This window comes from Ceratotherium simum, chromosome 8 (assembly GCF_057802395.1).
Source record: "Ceratotherium simum simum isolate JZ-2026a chromosome 8, ASM5780239v1, whole genome shotgun sequence".
Lineage (NCBI taxonomy): Eukaryota > Metazoa > Chordata > Mammalia > Perissodactyla > Rhinocerotidae > Ceratotherium > Ceratotherium simum.
Window position 1 is genome coordinate 82781454 of NC_141907.1, and position 23678 is coordinate 82805131.

Here is a 23678-nt window from a genome sequence, read left to right on the forward strand (position 1 = left end):
AACATGCAAATTTATTTAATATTTTTACGTGTACACAGGAGCCTTCAGAAAGAAAATGAAGATCCAAAGAAGCCGTTAGGCCCAAAAGCTTATGTACCTTTCTACACAAACAACAACAGACTATGGGGATGTCACAAGACAAAGAGGCTTGGGCTAGGGGCAGTAAATTGTGGGACAGTGACTTTGAAATATATGGGGGAAACTAATGGAAGGGCTATTTTAGTAGGTTTGTTTGTACAGGTCCATTTTGGCATCAGTCCTGTCTCTGTGATAAGAATGTTCTCTGCCCGATGGAGGGAGGACACCTTTCTCACAGGAAATTTTATGACCTGCCTTTTAGGTAAAAAAAAAAAAAAGGAGGTCAGAGAGCCCTTCTTGTATCCGCTGTTTCTTAGAGCCTTCAGCTCAAAATAATCAATATGCCCAAGTGGCATATATTGGGGTGGCGTATTCTGAACCCCTTCACTCTCCACCTTAGCTATGTAAATCTTGTTTCCCTATAACATCTCCTCACCCATCACATTCTCTTGAATGCTACTATATACTACCAAGAATGACTGATAGTTGTGCATAAATATGTGTCACAGTTTTGGTTTGTTTTCCCAATGAGACCATAAGGTCTAGAAGGCTGGGTCATGTTGGAGATTTTTTCCAGTTTCTTACAATGCCTAGGTTTCTTGCACTCAGTAGGCACTCATTCAACATTTGTGGAATAAAAGTGATTAAAATAAACCATTAATTCAGGCCCTAACTACAACTTCTGATGCGCCCCACCCCTCTACCATTTGCCCCCAAGGTTAGAGGCAAATAAAACTATGAACTCTAGTAAGAACTTTTAATTTCTGGAAGTGCTACTTTTCATTTTAACAAAATTCTCGATCTTAATGACCTAAGTAGTTGACCTGGAAAATATTTTTTTTCTTCCTTTTGAGCGGCAAAAAGGGAGAGCATTGCTTGTCAAGCTCTCCAAACATCATTATGTCCTGAAATTGAAAGAACTAATAAGATTTCTAATTTCCGAGTGTGGTGGTTTCCAAATTATGGCATGTCAGTGGGAGAGTTCCTTAGGTACTCAATTCGATCTGTTCACTGCTTTTGGTACAGGACTAGGGGAAATACCGACTGACCTAAAAGATTATCAGCACTATGTACCAGTTCTCCAAAGTACGGAGCACCAGATGATCCCAGAGGTTCAGGAAGAAACTAGTAGAAACTGTACACACACACACACACATGCACACAAAATGTTTATCTCATCATTCAAATTTCTAGTACACAGCATACTAGTACATTATATAAATATGTACATGTTAAAGTTCTAACTTTTATTGGTTATATCAGAGCCTTTGTTTCTGCATCTCTTTAGCTTAAATTTCTCTTAGCTGTTGTATACAGCAGAGATTTCTCAATTTTTCTTTGATTCTGCTTTCCTATTAAAAAAATCTACAATCATCTGGGTTTAGGCTGGCTCCATTGTCTCTGTGAAAATTCTAGTTGGTATTCAAATTCATATGGAGAGGAGAGTCTTACTGATTCTCCAACATACAAAAACAAAAATTTTATCACTTAGACTGGCCAAGCTAGAAAATGTTTTGCTAATTTTGATTCTGGCTGTGGTTTGGGATTTGGCCCATTGGGAATACAATTGTAAGGTCATATGCAGTAACCTTCTCTTCTATACTACTTCTAAGCACACCCTGGACTCAGGCAGTCACCTCAGAAATCACTAATTCTGATCTCTGGCTTACATCCAATAGTCAAGCATTGGAATCACTCATCAACATCTCAGCCTCCCCTACCGTCTTTCCTACCTGACAGAACCCCAAATTTGGATGAGTTAATTGAGTTGTATCCTCCATGCCTATGCCTAAGCTGCTGGATTAGGCTGGAGAAAATACAACTAAACAGACTGTAAATTCTGTCACCAACCGGGGACCCATAGAAATCCTGCTTTTTCACTAGTTAGCTGACTCAGTGAAAATAATTCCTTCAAATTGTCTTCTTTCTAAGCATCTGCTTATCATTCTTTCCCCTCCCTCACTTTACATAAACTGCCTATTTCCATCAGGAAAATGCAAGCCATATAACATCTTGCCACCAACACTACAAATCTACCTGCATCTGCACCCATCCTCTGTGCATTCCTTTCTGAAAGAATGCTGGTGGCGTCTCTTAGCTAAAGGAATTCTTCTATCTTTGCAATGGCTCCTATATCCTTGGGACACATCAGGTACTTACCGCTATTCCTCTTTTCTCTATCTTTACTCTTTCACTTTCTACTTACCCCTTTCCATCAGAACAAAAAAATTAGTAAGATCTCTCATATAATAGATAGTAAAGTCTCATGTAATAAATAACAACTGAAAAAATAAAAGCTTTCTTTAGCAACCACCATACTCTTCTAGCCCCCATCCTTTTTCTCTACTCCGTTTCACAGCCAAATTTTTGGAAAGTTTTTAATATTCCTGCTCTGGTCCAAGCCATGATCACCTATCCTTTGACAATAACTTCCTATCCTTCCTACATTTACTTTTGCCCTTCAGTCTTCTCCACACAGCAACTAAAACGATATTTTAAAAACTCAAATCTCATCATGTAACTCCTCCTCAAAAATCTCAAAGGTTTTCTATTGATTTAGGATAAAGTCCAATTATCGTCATAATGGTTTATATATGGTCTATGGGATCTGGCCCCTATCTTATTTTAATTCTCTAACTTACCTTGGCTTCCTTATGCCATAATCAAACAAGTTTGTTTTCACTTTCATAAAGTTTCAATGACTTTGTGAACTTCGCACATTGCCTGAAATATTTCTCTAGCATTCACCTCACTCCTACTTACCTCATCTTTTGGGTTTCAGCTTTAGCTCACTTTTTCAGAGAAACCTTCCCTGATGCCCCCAGAGTAGGTTAAGTCTTCTAAATACATCCTTTCATTGTACCTTGTAATATTCTTTGTAGCATCCATCATAATCATAGTTAGTTATTTACTTGACATTTATTTTCCTCGCTACACGTGAACCTCACGAGGATTTCTGTCTTGTTCGGTGGTGAATTCCCAGCACTCTGCTCACCGCCTGGGATAGAGCAGGCATTCATACATTGGTTGAATGGTTGAATGAGTGAAAAAAAAGGGCATATTAAGAATATAAAACATGACAAAAACAAATCCTTTACAGTGAGAACACACCTTCTTTTTATTCATATATTGAGATAAACTGCAGAGACTGAAAGACACAAATTCATCATAAATCATTCAGCAGAACATTCATGAAAAATCAAATGCATTTTTTAACAGAGTTCTCACACAGAAACTTTTATTTTATATAAGTCTGATATAACACTAAATATTTTACAAATCAGACATTTCATTTTTAAATCTAATTGTATAATCTTAAATGCACTATAGACAAATAAAGTAAGAGCTCCTTTACCAGTTTCACTCATTTGACTTATACAAGGCTTCCATTAAAATTCTATCACACCTTGAAAATTACCTGCAGCTTTTAAAAACACATGATTTAGGGCCAGCCCCGTGGCTTAGCGGTTAAGTGCGCGCACTCTGCTGCTGGCGGCCCGGGTTCGGATCCCGGGCGCACACCGACGTACCGCTTCTCCAGCCATGCTGAGGCCGCGTCCCACATACAGCAACTAGAAGGATGTGCAACTATGACGTACAACTATCTACTGGGGCTTTGGGGGAAAAATAAATAAATAAATAAAATTATTAAAAAAAAAAAAACACGATTTAAACTTTAAATGGAAAAAAAATTTATGTAGCAATCCAGAAAAACAAAGACAAAACAAAAATAGGTAAGAAGCATTTCTTAATACAAATAAATCACAAAATATCATTTACGTGTGATTTTCCTTCTTCTCATTGGTACCGCCATCCAACTCAAAAACAATTCATTTTGAAACTGATGCTTAAAATACTCCAATGTCACTGAAAAATCTCTATTACTTAAGTGGTGCTATTAAATGGCAAAGTAGAATGTCAGATTGGAATGTACCAACTCCTGTGCTGAAGCGAATGAGACTTATTCACATTCATGCCAAGTGTCATCTACTATGCAGTTATTAGACAGCTCAGCAACCAGTAATCCCAATTTTTAATAATAACTTACTAAACTAAGACATTTCAAGAAACAGTTCTTACCCCTACACATTTCCAGATTGCTATAGAAAGATACAATTATAGTTGAAGTATAGGCTCTATAATAGGAATCTGTTTTAAAATATGAAAAAGATTAACAGAAAGAATTCACATCAATGAAATTCTGTGGACTGATTTTTAAAGTCAGAAATCAGAATATCCACCACTAATGGAAGCCCTGCTCTGTGCAAACATAGTGTGGTGTATATTAAACAATCACGCATTTGAGGTATTAGCTGGAAAAAAAATATAGATATATATACACCTATACACGGACACATCCACAGAATATTCACAAATTGATTGGCCCCAAAACCAGCAGATAATAAAATTAAATGAAAAAGAATCACGTACCAACAGGAAAAAGTTACACACAGGGAATTTATAAAAAAATGTGGTTGCATGTAATCCTTAATTTAAGGAGTATGTTTTGAATTAATGTTTTGAGGGAGAATGTTTCCATTTATATGAAAGTGTCTGTTTAATAGTATTAAAACCAAAAAGGAAGCCTGAACTCTAGGACTGTGTTGCCTGCCAGATTATTAAAGGGATATGCAAGAATTCCTTGAAGATCCTCATTCTACTCACTTTTTCTTTGTAATTAAAAAAAAATAATTTTAAATTTTGGAAGTTATTGTTGGAATACTCTTCTTTTTCATTGGTTTATAGAAAATTTTAGATTTTAACTAGGCAGTAGTCCAATGTGGCCAATAGATAAGGATTTTCAGCTATTTGGTAAAGATTAAAATTTAGATTTATTGTTCAGAAGTTTTTCTGTTCAGATAAGAAAAGGGATTATGACTGCCTTTTCAGTTTGCCTCACTCCATACGAAGACAGAGAGTAATATGAGTAGTATTACACCTGAGCTTCATATGGGGAAGCTAAAGGAATGCACAAATCCTCCTTCTGAACCATCTGGTCTCTTGACATAACACTTAACTGGAAAGATGGCTCATTTGGTCCTCAGGCCAATGTCAAGAAATATTCACTGCCTTAACACAGGTGGGAGATTTATTTTTTTAATGAAATATGTAGGAATACACTATTAAGTAATATTAACATGTCACATTTGTTAAATAACAGCTGCATTTAAAAATATTACTGATCAACAAAGGGAAATCAAGAGGTTAATCATGTCTCTCAGTAACTATTTTACATACTAGTGTAACTGAAGATTTAACAAGAAGAAAACTTAAGCATAAAAGTGCAATTAAATAAAGGGCTAGAATTCCACATTCCTGTTCCTGTGAACACCTGAACTGACACAAAAGCAGATTGGCTTAATGCACGGGCATATATATGCCTTAAGGACTTACTTTTCTCTACCAAATCTTTGTAAGTCATAAATAAGAATGTAATGATTATGAAACAAGTAACTATTTAAGACTCAAATGCAATCTGTTCTCAAAATATATTGTTTTCACTTATTAAATGGATTATAACTTGAAATTTCCACTGTTGAGAATTAAATTCTCATATTTGATCAAAATAAATTCTGAAACTTACAAATGATTAGCACCAGTCTATTTGGGAACTAAGGAAACAAAAGACAAGGAGAAAAGGTACTATTTACTTCCCCCAAATCCTCACAAGGACAATGACGTTTGTGTATGTTAAAGCATTAATAAATATAATTGTTGCCAAACTTCTAAAATACCAGTTAGAGAAGCTAATAAAGCAGTACTCAAAAATTGAGGGCTTTTAGGCAATGACTAAATGAACAGTACAAGTTATCAAATGAAATTGCAACGCTCACGTAGCCAAAAATAAGATGGCAAAATGTTGAGATTTTTATTATAAGAGTAGCAAACATGAAAATCTTACTACATGTCAAGATAGCTAAAGTCTTCTTTGTAAAATTAACCCCAAATTCTAAGACACTTGGTTGGGTCCTTACACCATTATATAAGTGACATTAAGGACTTAATTTTTAGTTGCATACTTCATACGTGGCTTAAATTCTCAGGCACTCAATCAGTCATTTCCCACAGATGTTTGAAAATTTTATTTTATCAAACACATTTCCCCAAACATTTTATGAAATGTAATGGAATGCAGCCATGCAACTGAAGTATAACACTGTCCAAAAGCCATGTATGACTTCACAATATACACCTTCACTTCACTTGATAATTTCATCTATCCCCTTAAAGTCAGGATTAAGGGAAAAAGAATCGGTCAATAAGAGTTCAATTCACATAAGCATCAACCACAATAATGTAAATTTCCCACTAAAACTGGAAAAATAAATAGATGAAATTTTTTCATTTAAATTTTTATAAGTTTTCTGATGCATATGAACTTTCAAGTTAATCAGAATGCAATGACCTTATTTTTTAAAAAACTCATTCTACAGGCTCAAGAAAATATTTACAATTGTATTTTCTTTTAAGCACTGCTGTTTTTTTTTTAAAGGTCTCATTTCTAAACTAAAGTTGGTTAAGTTGTCCAGTTTTCCTAGGATAGTATGTTATTTAGTTTAATCTACTTATTCAATCAGGCATTTCTATTGATTCACCTGGAAAAGCGGATACAAGAGAACATTTTAAAAAGAATGGTCATTTTAGAAGTTTTATTCAACAGAGGCTATAAATTAACTACATTCAGGAAATATCTTTAAACAAAAGAACACTGCCACTTTAACTAGCATCTCTCACACACAAAGAAACTATCAAAGATGGGTTCATGTTCCACTAACTGAGTATGAAGCAAAATCATTAAAATACTACAGCTGTAAACACAGAAGACTAGAAACCAAATAGTTGCATACCCAACATACAGGCACCAAAAACTTCAATTTCCAGCTGACTTTTATAATTTACATTATGGATGTAATTACAAGGAGCTTATTCCTTGTAATTCCTACATTAATTCCTACAGGATTAATTGAATTAATAGTGAGTAGATTTTAGCTCAGAATTTTGTAAGGATAACTTGCTATAAATCACTATTCTACCTGCTGCTATATTTCTACTCACTGTTGCATGTGGCCAAATAGATCAAATAAGTGTGCTGTGATCTACCTATATGTTTAAGAGTTGGCAACCAGGTTAAAAGGCACAAAGCTTTATTTTAGTAGTAATTTTTCTTATTACTTATTTGTAGAAGAACCCATTTACCTTTGGATCCTGCATAAATGATCATTAAGAAGAAACTGCAAATTTCCATGGGGGGCAAAAATAGGTAGGTCCTCTTCTTCACAAATTTTAGCAGCATTCAAAGACATATATATGAACATTTGGGGGCCTTGTAATTACTGGAATTGCAAATAACATAACCGCAATTTACTGTTGAAGACCCTTTTTTTTAATATCCATATAGCCATTTCCTCATATTTTCTTTAAAATCTATCAGTATAGCATTTCATTTCTATGCATGGCTTAGCAATTCATAAAACCAAATAAATAAAAAACTGATACTCTACACCAGTTCATTTATCTCAATATATATTTTGGAATATAATGGAAATATTAAAAATATCAATTCCCTCTAAGCTGATAATGCTACAAGATTTTACATAAAGTTAAACAGCTTTTGTTTTTTCTTTTCTTTCTGAAAAAGTTTCATTGTCTAAATTCCACACATTTGACATCTGACAAGGAAAATGTAATTTTGTCATAGAACACTTATTCCATCAATTTAAACCCAAGTGTCTCATGGAGCTAAACACTACAAGAATTTAAATAAAAAGGCAATAACCTGTATATACACAAAATGATCATTTCATAAATATTTACATGACAAGAGAAAAAAAGGAGAATCACTAAAACTGGAAACTGCTACAGGTGTGATAATCTTTTCTCAAGACCTTTTTAGTTAGGAATCATATAAGCTTTTACAGTGAAAATAATTGCAGAAGTATAACTAAAATATTAATTTTAGTTTTCAGTTTCTTACTATTTAAAGGAGCCAGTAGGTCATAAACAGTCCAAGATTTCAGGGACCAACTACTCAGTTTAGTTTTTAACATCAAATCTTTTTCTTCAGCTCTCATGATGAAACTAAACTTACTTACAGAAAAAACAGAGTACGCTAAAAGGTATAAATAAAATTCCAGTTCATCCTCCTTTATAAATACTGGTCAGCCGCTCCAATTCTTTACAGTTGTTCATGCTCAAGGCATCTGCCTTCCTTCGGAGTCGATCATCACGATATACTTTTGCTGCATATTCCATATCTGTTTCTGTTAACACACAAAAATATTTTGCTAAGTAAACAGTCATCCCTCGGTATCCGTGGGGGATTGGTTCCAGGACTCCCCACAAATACTCAAATCCAGGAATGCTCAAGTCCCTTACTTGGCCCTCTGTATCTGTGGATGTGGAACCTACAGATATAGAGGGCCGACTGTAATAATTTAGATCACCTAGTCGTTTAAACTCAAAAAATGTTTTATAGAAGCCCTTCAATATATTTCTATTAACTGACTTTTTTTAAAAAAGGAATGAAATCCAAGTCCTACTCCTAAAAGCCATTTGGAAGCCTAGCATGTAAAACAAACACAGAGCTGCTCTGGCAAAGAAATAAGGATAGAATCCTATCAATCCTTTCCTTCCACTCCTGTCTCCAATGGTTTAAAAACCACTGCTCTAAAGCATCATCTTGACCTTGTATCCTAAAGATATCATATGCTATTCAATACTGCTAGTGGTCGTTTCTGCTGTGACCTTTAGTTAAGGTTTCACATTAATTAATTATGCCAAGATTTGAGTAGAAAAATTTAAAATCTTGTTCTGAGTTTGCTTGAACTAAAAAAATACATAATAAAATGGTACACAAAAGAGAAAGCAAGCTTGCCATCCAATCATAGTAGTGGTATTCAGCAAATAAGTACTTCTGAGGCTTCCTTCATATGTGGATAGCATGACTAAGGAAAAAAAATGGACTAGAAATCAAACATTCTTCAGGGAACTATTCATTGTTATTTTCCAGTTACTCTCAGCCATTTCACTGTTTATTAACACTTCTAAAGGCTGAGCACTTGGAGAAGATGTAACAAAAAAAGAAAAAAATCAGTTACTTTCTGGAAAACAGTGGCCAAAGTAGAGGATGTCAGTCAGGACCACATTCAAAATATACTCATAGGTAAGAGTGTATTCTATTTGTCAAGATCTTCAGAAATGATCTTTATTCAATCATTCAGGGTAGGATTTAACAACCCAATTAAAATCACTCCACCCTTTTTATTTACAAATGTAAATACTTGTAAAGTCCATTTGCAGATGATTCTTCCCAAATGAAGTAGATAAACTAAGGTTCACAGGGCTAGTGAATGGCAGAGTCTAGATTCTAATTCAAATCTCTAACTCCTAGCCTAATATTCTTTTCACTACCTCAAATCACTGCTTGTATTTTATAAAACACCGACTTTACCAATCTAGACATCAGAGAGTGTTAGAGTGACCCTTAAACAGAAAAACTCTAGCAAAAGAATATCCCCTGGCCAACAATCTTTTTTTTTTTTTTTTGGGGGGTGAGGAAGACTGGCCCTGAGCCAACATCTGTGCCAACTGTCCTCTATTTTGTACGTGGGATGCCGCCACAGCATGGCTTGATGATCGGTGTGTAGGTCCCTGCCCAGGGTTCTGAACCCGCAAACCCCAGGCTGCCAAAGCAGAGTGAGTGAACTTAACCACTACGCCACCAGGCTGGCCTCCCAACAATCTTTTGGACGACATTAATTTATAAAACAAGATGATTTTATCGTAATCAACAAGTGAAACATTCAATCAATGGATTGTTATACTGAGCTCCTCCCACTTCTATCTTCATTCAAAATCCATAACCTCTAGAAGTGCTAAATTTGTTGAATTTTTTTTGAAAATTTCACAAAAGTTGAGTACTACAATGAATACTCTAAAACCCTTTACCTTGATGGAGCAATTCTTCATATTTTGTCAAATTTGCTTTAGCTCTCTCTACAATAAAGGCTGTTGTTACTGCTGTGATGGTTATTATTTTGCAGAACCTTTTGAGAGTAAGTTGCAGACATCACGACCTTTCATTCCTAATTACTTGAGCATGTTTCTCCTAAGAACAAGGGCATTCTCTTATATAACCACAATACAATTTTCAAATTCGGAAATTTAACGACATAATACCATTATTTAATATATAGTCTATATTCAAATTTCACCAATTGTCTCAATGATAACCTTTATAGCCATTTCCTCCCCATCCAGGATCACACATTGTATTCAGTTGTCATGCCTCTTTAGAGTTTTGTCTTGTTTCACTGATATTTCTGAACAAAAGCAAGTTGTTTTATAAAAAACGACTTATTAAAATCAGATTTAGTTAAAACTTTTGATAGTAACTTTAAAAGACACATAAATGTGTACAATATAACTGTAGACAACTTGGTATAGTGGACAGAACATGGACTGAAGGGTCCATGAAACCTACTAATACTGATCTTACCAGATTGTTTAAAGATTAAACTAAATTTTGCGAAGCAAAAACACCTGGCTTATGGTGGGGATGGAATAAAAAATAAATTATAATAAATAATAACACTGAACACATACTGGTGCAAGGCATTATGCTAAGTGTTAACATATATATTATCTGTTATGGTCTATATTTTAATGATGAGATAACTGAGATTTAGAGAGGTTAAGTAACGTGGCCTATGTAATGTGTTGGTGGAGCCAGGATCTTGCAAGGCAGTCCCAAAGCCTGCACTTCGACCATAGCATTACACTATCTTTCATAAATATGAATCTTTCCTTTCCTTCTTTCTATTTATACAGTCAATTCTCAACTATGTAAGGTAATAGAATGTAAGTATGCATAATCCAAAAATCACCCATAGTTAGCAGAGGACTAGAACCTGTATTTGAAAGTGGATATACCTAACGTGCTAGTCATTCTTTTAACATAAAATAAGCAGGTCTTTAATACATTCATTCATATGAATTCATTAATTATTTATCCAATTGTTCATATATCCATCAAAAATTCGCTATACGCCTATGATTTGCCAAAGATTGTGCAAGCTACTAGAGATCAAAAAATGAAATGAAATGAAATAAAATTTGGTATATACTTCCCTTAAGACCTTTGGCTAAGACAAGGTTTCTCAACCTCAGCAATACTGGCATTTTGGGCCAGATGATTCTTTGCTCTGGGAGGCTGTCGAGTGCACTGTAGGGCGTCAGCAGGATCCCTGGCCTCCACCCACTAGATGCCAGCAGCAACCCCTTCCACCCTCAGCCCGTGCTGACACACACACATCTCCAGACATTACTAAATGTCCGATGGTGCAAATCATTCCCAATTTAAAATCACCAGTCTAACGCAACCTTCTCCACACTGAGGCCAGACTGATTTCACAGACTCAGAGACTTAGAAACCAAGGAGGTCATATCTCTTCTAACTGCCATTATATTGATGAAGAAACCAAGGCCAGAGATAAGAATGCTCTTAGTAGTACACAAAGGTTATGTTTCATCAAATTTTTCCTAGTGGATGAGAGATTATGCTAACTGCTAACATTTTCTGAGCATTTACTACATGAGAAACACATTAACTACTACCTGATTTAATTTTCACAACAAACCCATAAATTTAGGTATTATTAAGAAGACTGTGGAGCACAGTGCCTGGATTCTGGAGAAAAACTGACTGGTTTTGAATCATAGACTACCTCTGTGACCTTGGGCAGTTACTAATCTCTCTTTGCGTCAGTTTCCTCACAGGTAAAATGAGTATAATAACCTCACAGTGTTGTTGTGGAGATTAAATGAGTTCATATATATGTAAAGTGCTTGGGACAGTGACTGAAACAATAGGCATTATATAAATGATAGTTATTTCTTCCTCCCACTCATCATCATCATCCATTTTACACATGAGAGAATAAACTCACAGAGTTTAGAATATTTGGCCCTAATAATTCAGCTAAAAATTTCAGACTAGGATTCAACTTTAGTCTGTTTAATTCAAAGCCTAAACTATATGGTCTACATTATTATTCGTTAACAGTCAAAAAATCAAAAACCATAACACTCAGTTCACATGAAGCATCGCAGCAGATTCTTATCGTCAACCTTTTTATAGGTGGAACCGCCTCTTAAATTAAGGAAGCTGAGGCTGAAAAGGCTAAACAAACTGATAAAGTGTTCCCAAGGACTTCTCTATGCACAAAATAAATAAAGGAACATAAAATAATGATGCATGTTACAACTGACAACATCTTAAATACACTGCAATTTGGTATTATTCACTTATTCAACCAAATATTTATTGATACAACAATAACACAAATACCCTTTATTAAGTTCTTGCTATGTGCCAAACACTGTTATAAGGCCACACGTACATTAAAACATATTTAACTACTGAGCTCCAATTAGGTGCCAGGCAATTCTAGAACACTCCTTGAGTAGAGAAATCTAGAGTAATCGATTCCAAAGACTCTGAATAAGTTTTTGTTTATTTTTTTAATACTTTTACTTTATTTTTAAGGAAGATTGACCCTGCGCTAACATCTGCTGCCAATCTTCCTCTTTTTCTTTTTTCTCCCCAAAGCCCCAGTACATAGTTGTATATCATAGCTGTAGACTGTAGTTCTTCTATGTGGGATGCCGCCACAGCACAGCTTGATGAGCAGTGAGTAGGTCTGTGCTCAGGGTCCAAACCAGTGAATCCCAGGCCGCCAAAGCAGAACACGAGAATTTAACCACTATGCCACCAGACCAGCCCCTGAATAAGTTTTAAATGTTAAACATTTGATAAACTTACTTTGTTGTCTTTCTTTCCAGCAATTATTTCGAATATTAGTCACATAATCTTCTTCCACACTCTTTTCTACCTTTTGTAATAACATTCCTTTATATTCATTTTTAAAGTCCTTATTGACATAATAAACGACTCCCAAGTTTTCTGTCTGCATTTTAATAGTTTGTCCTGATCCACTGTAAAAGAAATGCTTGGTCATTATTTTTTTAATTAAAATTGTACATTCTGATCTGCTACTACAAACCAAGCTAACAAAAACAATTAAAAATAATTAAAAAGTTAATATTGGTAATCATTTATTTACATTATCCCAAATTGCCTAAAACCACCACTCATGTCATAAAAAGGTAATCATACTATGTTCTTATAACTTCTCTCGATTTTTAGTTAATAAAAATCTTATTTGAAAGAAATATGAAACTATTTCTTATTTTTAGACCAATCTGTTTTTAATATTATAAAATCACTGGAAGTATGATTTTACAAAGTTTCCTTGATGTTCACTGTATTACACTAACATTTTCTAGAATGGATGCTGCATTAACTTTCCTTTATGTCCTTACATCTTATATATAAAGTATATTACGGATAAATACTTCATATAACAAAAAAGTAATATTTGCTTTTATTTAATCAATATTTTACAAACAGAAGAGTGAAGTCATTTTCCCCTATAATGTACACAAATCTATATAAGATCAATCACAATTTTATTTTTGTCTTTAAAGATTTTTGTCTTTTAAAGTATTTTTTGTCTTTGATGTCAACACATTACCTATTATATTAAATTGCTATCAAGTTCAAATACAGCACTTCTGTCTTTATCCACAATGGAACAGAAATGTAAACTAACAACATATACAAATTTATCACTTGAGTAACTATTTTTAAAATTAGAGATTTTTAAATCTGGTACACTTGTGGTAATAGGAAATTTGGCACTTAAAAGGTTAAAAGAGCACAAAGCTCTTTAAAAGAAGCTAGGTAAGAAACAACAATTCTTTTTTGTGAAACTTCACTTAGCTACTTACGATCTAGGATATAAGGAATAAGGAGGATTAGAGACCATCAACTGGCTTAATAATGACACGAGGATCAATACAATAATGGGCATCAGCTGGATAAACATAGAAAAACCACCCTACAAAAAAAACCATAAAAGAATAACAAATTGTAATATAACCGTAGTTGTCAATAATCCAACAGTTGTCATACATTTTTAGAGGCAGAAAGGACATTTGGGATCATCTGGTTCAGTGCTTTCAAATCTGCCTAACCTACCAACTTTCTGAGGTGATTCTTAAAAATACAACTTTCTAGGTGCTTCACCTGAGATCCTGATTTGGAAAACACTGATTTAACCTGATTTCATTCCACAGATGAGGGTGTTCGCTGTCTCTCTCTCTCTCACACACACAGACACTATCCATCTGCAGCAGGTTGCAAAGTTATTTTCCGCTTGGGTGTGAGGTGGACACAGAAGCTGATGAGTGGCAGAGCAGCCCAGGCCTTTTAATCTTTAGTCCAGTGCTCTTTCCATCCACCTTCCTACTTCACGTCATTTAACTGCTATATGCAATCAAGCAGAACTGCAGCAGAATAAGGAAAGTGACCTCCAATGTACGTTTTTCAGTATTAATTCTACATTCTTTAGGACCAACAATAAGAAGCTACCTTCAAAACACACCCACTGCAGGTGTATCTTCATTAGAATCATAGAACACCAAATGTGAAGGTGTCATATGCCCAACCACCCTCCACCCTTGGCTTCTACCTGCCCCTCCACATCCCTGAGGGATTTTTCTAGTCTCTACTGAACACCTCTGGTGGGAGAAAACACATTACTTCCTTTTAAAACAACTTGCCCTATTTTTAGACAACTCTAATTACTTTTCCTGGGCTGAAATCTGCCATTTTATGATCTGTAATCATATCATAAACATACATCTCCTCTTTCTTCTTCTCTCTCATGTCCACTATGTCGATGCTGATGTTGATGGCTATAACCAGCTCGTCCATTTGAAAATGAATGTACACTACCTAGAAAATAAAAAACAAGGTTAAATTAGGGAGAGCAATTATGATCAGAAAAATCATATTTTCTTTTACATATTTATTTAATTTTTTTAAATTACTAAAATTGCATATTTAAGTAGTGAATGCTTACTGCCCTCTCCTCCTGTGAGTGAAGTATGGATGGAAACAGGAACCATTCTTCCCAAACTTTGCTTCCTTTAAAGTAAAGTGGAAGTTCTTTCTTCGTGAAAACTTGAATTGAGAGTTCCTCCCTAACACTGCCTACACAGAGGACTTTTGTTGTGGTTGGCTGCTTTTACAAACCTTGGATCATTACTCTGAAACTCTGCTTTCTGCATTTATCAATGAATCACAAATATCTCTAGAAATCAAGAGATAGTGCTCTCATTCATTTTTGAAAAAACAGTCATATAATATACTATGGTATGGGTGAACCACAATTTGTTCAAATACTCTCTTGCTGATGAACATTCAAGCTGTTTTCAAATAAGGTGACCAACCAGAAACGGCTACCACTGACAAAGTAAACTATGTTATAACAAACAAAAGAACTGTAAATCAACTATCAGAAAATTCACTACTATCTGAAAGATTTCTGATTGTTCCTAGCATATTTTCAGTCAAATTATTAGTCTGAATAATTTTTCTGTGAAAGGTAATTATGTGTCCTAATATGTCAAAATACAGGTTATACTTTCAGTCATTAATTTGTATTTAATATTCTCCTTCCTTAAAGGCTACTTTATAAAATACCCTATCAATAACCACAATCTTTCTCAATAATATTCAGACAGGGCCACCAGGCCAAATTATATTGCTATATGCATAAAGATTCTCCTAATTTTGAATGGAATGTTTAACTTAGCACCCTAAGTAAATGTTGTAAATAAGACCGGAGCTATAATTTTAACCACCTTAGAGGTGCTACTCTTAAAGAAAATTAATTTCCACACAAACAAGTCACAGTAAATGTAAATAGAGTTCAATATTACTTATGCTGGTACTATAAAATCTATTCATTTAGTAGTACTTCTGCAATATTTTACTTTGATAGCCTAGTTCAAGTAATTATTTCTATCTTAATGTAATTTTAAAAACCCACTTTACATATAACCTATGAATCAGACATTTTAATATTTCAATGGAAAATACCTCCACGTACATCCAAATTAGCAATTTATGATGTTATTAATGAAATATCTACAAAGATCTCCAGAGAACCAGTATCAGTTGTCCAGGGTATAGGATAACTCCTATAATTGTAACAGCACTTAACTAAGACATTGTCACTGGATTTCCTACTTACACATCCTTTCTTCAGCTTTATATAAAATACAGAATATCTGTACTCTTCATTTCTTTTTTTTTTTACTATTAAAATATGTTTTAGGCAAAAGGCAGACTTACAGTAAAGGTAATAAGTCTAACATTTTTCTTCCACCTTCATGAAAAACCATCACAGGATCATATTACTATGGAAAACATAGGGGAGAAGGTAGATAAATCTCCAAACAGCCTAACTGGAGGTGAGCATCTCTAGCTTCATAAAATATAATATTTATGATTAATATTAAAATACCTGAAGGAAATCCACCACCAAAGAATATATTAAACAAGTCTTCTGGAGTTATATCAGCTTCACAACCTCTATGGAAATTAAATCTACCATTGTTTTGGTGATTACACGCTTGTTCTTCATTGCCTGTGAGGTCATACTGTTTTCGTTTTTCTGGATTGCTTAAAACAGCATAAGCATTTCCAATCTCTGAAAAAGTAATGAGTAAAAGTTGGTAAGCAAAGTTTTTATATTATACAAGACTGACCCACAGGAAAGCCACTGTCATGTTAACAACAACAACAAAACTACTTGAGGCTAATCAAGAAAATAGTAAAACACTAACAATTTCTTTTAAAGTTATTATACACTACTTGGAATTACACATATTACTACCTCCCAACACAATATTTTATACTAGACAGGGAAGTCTCCCTACTGCCTTGAACATAAAGGAATGTCCATCTTGCTTTCTTACTACTATTATGCTCCATCCCCCAATATCCTGCTTCTTCCTTTTTGAGTCTCCTAATCTAGTCATTCATTAGTTCCATTCAAACCAATAATATAGCAGTAGCTACCAACTGCCAGGCTCTGAACCCAATATTTTATTACATCATCACATTATTATCCCCACTTTACAGATGAACCCCCCGAGGCTCAAAAAAGTTAGGAGGGGCTGGCCCAGTGGCATAGTGACCGGGCGTAGTGGTTAAGTTTGGCACACTCCGCTCCGGAGGCCCAGGTTCACGGGTTTGGATCCCAGACACGGGATCACCACCACTCATCAAGCCATGCTGTGGTGGTGACCCATATACAAAATAGAGGAAGACTGGCACAGATGTTAGCTCTAGGCCAATCTTCCTCACCAAAAAAAAAAAAAAAAAAAAACAACCAGGAAACTTGTTCAAGGTCAAATTTTTTTTAGCACAGTAAGTATACTCTGTGCAACCTACACCATAAACCTTTTTTTCCACGCTCCAGCGCAGAGTGAGCTATTCTTCATTCTATTCCTGAAGAATTTATTTCTCTTAAAACTGTAAACTCCATGAGGGTACGGATTGTGTCTATGTTTTCATTGCAATATCCCCACGGTCCAGCACAAAGTCTGAATTTCTTTTTGAATGAATCTAGATAGTCTCTAGTTTCTCTCTCTCACTTTGCTACTTTTGTGATATTTATTTATAAAGAATTCTATTTCCCATCTCATACTCCCGTGTCCAAGAGAGGCAATAGTAAATTGATTACCAAAATGTCTTCTTGAGGTAATTTACAAAAAAAGCTGTAATGCTTTGATCTAAAAGCAGGAACTACCCTATTCTCATTCTGACATTTCTAATAATTAATCATTTCATAAATACAGCTTGCTTCTTAAACTAGATGGTGAGCCTCTTGCAAAATGGGATATTTTTTAAAGTACTTTCTGGATCCCATGTGGTGGCTGTCATAGGTACTGTACAAGCAAATAGATGCTCATTAGATAGTTGTTTTTGGATGATTATATATCACACTGAAATTAATTATATACAGATAATCTAGAATTTTTCTTTTGATAGGGCTTCTTGAACCTGGGATTCAGAGATAGCTTTCAAGTGGCCCTGTGAACCCAACTGTATGAAAAACTAGGTTGATGGTCCATTTATCTGAGGAGATGGTCCAAAACTTTCTTCAGATTCTCAAATACTATAGACCTATGACTCAAATTATAGCTATCATTTATAATGTTGCTACAATGGGAAAGCATAATCAAAGATCCAAACAATGTACTTAAAAACAACACCAAGATATTAACCCATACCTAAAAAAGAAGCATATCTTTCAGTATCTGCCAAAGTTGTACTTCCAGTGATAATATCAGTTTTAGGATTTAACCTCTACATAGTAATGGACTATTTCAGGTAATTTCATAATGCTATTATTTCTTAAACTATTAATATATTGGCAACCCAATTCTATTTTCAAGACTTTTCTTTTTTAAAAAATAATTTCCAAACATCAAGATATTTTAGAAAATATTTGTGAAAATACTGTCATAATCCATAACTATGTATGTAAGACAATTTATTCTATCAACTATGACTAGAGTAATTTTCTATTCATTTACTTGGTCCTACACTCAAAATCAACAATTTTTTTCAGTTCCTTATTATCTAAAGAATTAAATCCAAAATTTATTTTGGTATTCAAAAGCCTTACAAAATACATTTCTACCTCAGTCTCATTGCACCCAAAGAGTTCCCTCCACTTTATTCATTTTTCCTTATTTAAACTTTCATTTTAAGGCAACTTTAGATTCACATGAAATTTAAGAAATAATACAGAGAGATCCCCTGTACGTATTACCTAATTTCTCCAAGGGTATTATCTTGTAAAATTATACTGCAGTATCACAAATAGGATATAGACATTGGTACAATCAGGATACAGAACATTTACATTACCATGTTCACGTTGCCATATTATAACCACACCCACTTCCTTCCCCTCCAGCCCCTCTTTAAGCCCCAATAACCACTAATCTATCCTTTATTTCTAAAATTTTGCCATTTCAGAATGTTATATAAGTGGAATAATGCAGTAATAAATGGAATGAAACCTTTTGGGATTGGCTTTTTTGAATCAGCATAATTCTTTGGAGACTGATCCAGGTTGTTAGTAAGCCAATAGCTCATATCCATGGTATGGATGTAGCACTGTCTGTCTCACCATTTACCTACCGAAAGAAATCTGGGTTGTTTCTAGTTTTCGGCTATTACAAATAAAACTCTATAATACATTCATGTACAGGTTTATGGGTAACCATAAATTTTCATTTCTCTGCGATAAATGCCCAGAAATGAAATTGCTGGATTGTATGGTAGCCGAAAACTTAGTTTTTTGAGAAACTGCCAAAATGTTTTACAGAGTGACTGTCATTTTACATCTTAACAATATATGAGTGATCCAGTTTCTCTGCATCCATACCAGTATTTGGTGGTGTTACTACTTTTTATTTCAGCCATTCTGATAGGTGTGTAGTGGTGTCTCATTTTGGTTTTACTTTGTATTATTTCTAATGCTAATGAATGATGTTTAAAATCTTCTCATATGCTTATTTGCCATTTGGATAGCATCTTCAGTGGAATGTCTCTTACCTATTTTCTAAGTAGATTGTCTGTCTTTTTTTTTTGGTGAAGAAGATTGGCCCTGAGCTAATATCTGTGCCAACCTTCCCCTATTTTGTATATGCCCCCAGCATGGCATGGCTCGACGAGTGGTGCGTAGGTCCGTGCCCAGGACCTGAACCTATGAATGCTGGGTCGCTGAAGCAGAGCCTGCCAACTTAACCACTACGCCGCCAGGCCGGCCCCTGTCTGTTCTTTTAATTTTGAGTTTGGGGAGCTCTTCACGTATTCTAAATACTAGTCCTTTGCCAGATACATTCTTAGCAAATATTTCCTCCCATCCTGTCGCTTGTTTTTCATCCTCTTCATAGGATGCAGAGCCAAAAGTATGCAGAGCCAACTTTCAAAAGATTTTGATGAAGTCCAATTTATCAACTTTTCCTTTTATAAACTGTTTTTGGTGTTAAGTCTAAGAAATCATTGCCTAGCCTAACATCCTAAAGATTTGCTCCCATGATTTTCTGCTAAGAGTTAAAAATCTCGGTAAATAAGACGTTTTAACTTTCTATTATTAGATACTTTGTTGTTTTATATTTACATTCATGATTCATTTTGAGTTCATTCTTGTACGAAGTGTGAGATTTAGATCAAAGTTAATTTTTTTTTTGCCTATGAATGTCCAATTGCTTCAGAACCATTTGCTGAAAAGGTTATCTTTCCTCCATTGAACTACTTTTGCACCTTTGTCAAAAATCAGCTTGGTATATTTGTATGGTTCTATATCTGGGTTCCCTATCCTGTTCCATTGATCCATGTGTCTATCACTCTGCCAGTACCACACTGTTTTGATAAGTGTAGCTATAAAGTAAGTCCTGAAATCAGGTACACTGATTCCTCCTACTCCATTCTTTTAATAAATCATTTTTATTTATTCAGGTTCTTTGTCTTTTCACATGAGTTTTAGAATAAACTTGCTTTTATCCATAAAAAAGTCTTGCTAGGATTTTGATAGAAATTGTGTTAAATATGTATATCAATTTGGGGAGACAACATCTTTATTACGATGAATCTTCAAATCCATGAACATGATATATCATTCCATTTATTTAGATCTTCTCTGATTTCTTTCATCAGTATTATATAACTTTCAGTATACAAATCCTATATAAGTTTTGTTAAATTTACACCTAAGTATTTCTTGTGTGTGTGATTGTAAATGGTAACGTATTTTTAATTTCAGTTTCTGCATGTTCACTGCTAGTATGTAGGAATATACTAAATATTTCTAAATAGAGAAATTAATTTTTGCATCTTTATCGTGTATACTGAAACCTTGCAGAATTCTCTTATTAGTTCTAGGATTTTTTTTTGGTACATTCCTTGGGATTTTATACATAATCACGTCATTTACAAAAAGACAATTTGATCTCTTCCTTTCCAATCTGTGTGTCTTTTATTTCCTTTTCTCACCTTAATGAACTGACTAGAATTTCCAACTCTATGTTGAATTAAGAGTGGTGTAAGGGGGGGGCCAGCCTGGTGGCATAGAGGTTGGGTTCATGTGCTCCGCTTCAGGGACCTGGGGTCTGCAGGTTCAGATCCTGGGCGTGGACCTATGCACTGTTTATCAAGCCACGTTGTGGCAGCATCCCAAATACAAAATAGAGGAAGATGGGCACGGATGTTAGCTCAGGGCCAGTCTTTCTCAGCAAAAAGAGGAGAATTGGCAACGGACATTAGCTCAGGGCTAATCTCCCTCACCAAAAAAAAAAAAAAAAAAACACAACAGTGGTGAAAGGGGACATTCTTGCTTTATTCCCAATCTTAGGAGGAAGGCATTCAGTCTTTCACCATTAAAAGTATGTCATTTGTTAAGTTTTCTGTAGTTGCTCTTTTATCAGTTTGAGGCAGGTCCCTTCTATTCCTATTTTTCTGTCAGTTTTTATCATGAATAAGTGGTGAAATTTTTCAAATGTTTTTATTGCATTGATTCATACAATCATGAGATTTTTCTTCTTTAGTCTATTAATATAGTGGATCACACTGATTGACAGTCAAATAGTGAACCAGCATTGCATCCCTGAACACACTTGGTCAGGGTATATAATTCTTTTTACATATTACTGAATTCTAATATTTTGTTAAGGATATTTGGTTTTATTCCATGAATACTGGTCTGTACCTTTCTTTTTTTGTAGTGTCTTTGACTGGTTTTGATAGCAGGGTAATACTTATTTTGTAAAATGGATTGGGAAACGTTTCCTTCTCTTCTATTTTCTTCAAGAGACTGTGTAGAATTGGTTTTAATTCTTCTTTTAAAAGTTTGGTAGAATTCTCCAGTAAAGGCATCTGAGCCTGGAGATTTCTCTTTGGGAGTTTCTTAATTACAAATTTAATTTCCTTAGCAGTTACAGAGCGGTTCACATCATCTACTTCAGATTCAGTGAGTTCTGATCATTTGTATTTTTCAAATGTTATTTTAGATCTATTTCATCTAAGTTGTAAATTTAAAGTGTGTGGAGCTGTTCATAGCATTCTCTTATTATCCTTTTGATGTTTGCAGGGTCTGTAACCTTGTTTCTGATAACAGTCATTTCTGTCTTTTTTTTTTCTTTGTCAATCTGTCAATTTTATTGATCTTTTCAAAGAACTAGTTTTGTTTCACTGATCTTCAGTATTGTTTTTCTGTTTTCAATTTTATTGATTTCCACTCTCACCTTCATTTCCTTCCTTCTTTTTGCTTTGAGTTTATTTTGCTCTTCTTTTTCTAGGTTCATGAGGTGGAAGCTTAGATGACTGATTTGAGGCTGTTCCTCTTTTCTAATATATGCATTTGGTGTCATAAGTTTCCTCTCAGCATTTCTGTAGCTGGTCCCCTCTAATTCTGATAATGCTGTATTTTTATTCAGTTTAATGTATTTTTTAAAAAATTTCCCTTGAGACGTCTTTGACCCATAGATTATTTAAAAGCGTGTTGTCCAGTTTCAAAGTGATTGGACACTTTCCAATTATCTTTGTTATTGATTTCTACTTTGATTTCACATGGTCAGAGAACACACTCTGTTTGATTTCAGTCTTTTAACTTGGAGGTTTATTTTATGACCCAGGATGTGCTCTATCTTGGAGTATGATCTGTGGGCACTTGAAAAGAATTTAAAAGAAAAGTCTGCCTTGTTGGGTGGAGTGTTCTATAAATGGTGATTAGATCTTGCTGGCTAATGGTGGTGTTTAATTCTTCTATATTCTTGCTGATTTTCTGTCTAATTCTTCATTCTATCAATTGTTGAGAGAGAGGTGTGGACATTTCCAACTATAATTGTGAATTTGTCTATTTCTCCTTCCAGCACTACCAGCTTTTGATTTACATATTTGGCCTATTTTTGGTGCACATTTATATTGTAATTTCTTCTTGAAGGACTGACCCTTTTATCATAATATAGTTTCCCTCTCCGGTATTTTTTTTAGTCTATAGTCTACTTTATCTAATATAGTCACTCCTGCTTTCTTTTGATGAATGTTTGCATGATATATCTTTTTCCACCTCTTTACTTTCAGCCTGTCTACATTCTTATAAATGAAGTGAGATTCTTGTAGATAAATATATAGTCATGTTTTTTTTAATTCCCTCTGCCAATCTGTCATTTAATTGGTATATTTAGATCATTTACAGTGTAATTTCTGATAAGTTAGGGCTTATGTCTGCCATTTTATTTTTTGTTTTCTGTTCTGTTTCCTTTCTCCTGACTTCCTGTGAGTTACTTGAACATATTTTTGGAATTCCATTTTGATTTATCCAGTGTTTTATGAGCATCTTTCTCTGTACAACGTTTTAGTGGTTGATCTAGGTATTACATTGTATATACATAACTTATCACAGCCTACTGGTGTCATCATTTTACTTTGTTCAAGTGTACTGGAGAATCCTTACTTCTCTTTATTTTCCTTTATCCTTCCCCATTTATAATATAATTGCCTTATATATTTTGTCTGCCTAAAGTTAGAACCAAATCAGACAATGTTAACATTTTTGCTTAAAATGTCAAACATAATTTAGAAACTCAAAAGAAGCAAAGTATATTGCATT

The 23678-nt window shown here is 34.4% G+C and overlaps 1 protein-coding gene across 5 annotated transcripts in view; it reads right to left on the reverse strand.

Moving 5' to 3' along the window:
• Positions 1–3150: 3150 nt before the first annotated feature.
• DNAJB14 (DnaJ heat shock protein family (Hsp40) member B14) overlaps positions 3151–23678 on the reverse strand; it is a 48451-nt gene continuing 27923 nt past the window's right edge. For 2 of the 5 annotated variants that reach the window (XM_087434637.1, XM_087434636.1), the window contains 5 exons: positions 16515–16700; positions 14844–14938; positions 13930–14039; positions 12902–13074; positions 6134–8339 (listed from right to left, as the gene is read on the reverse strand). In XM_087434637.1, coding sequence (XP_087290763.1) covers positions 8215–8339; positions 12902–13074; positions 13930–14039; positions 14844–14938; positions 16515–16700 — 689 coding nt within the window. In that variant the 3' untranslated portion in view covers positions 6134–8214. Of the gene's footprint in view, positions 3693–6133; positions 8340–10026; positions 10187–12901; positions 13075–13929; positions 14040–14843; positions 14939–16514; positions 16701–23678 lie in introns of those variants that run through there. The other 3 variants (XR_015552965.1, XM_087434635.1, XR_015552966.1) reach the window with 3 other exon arrangements.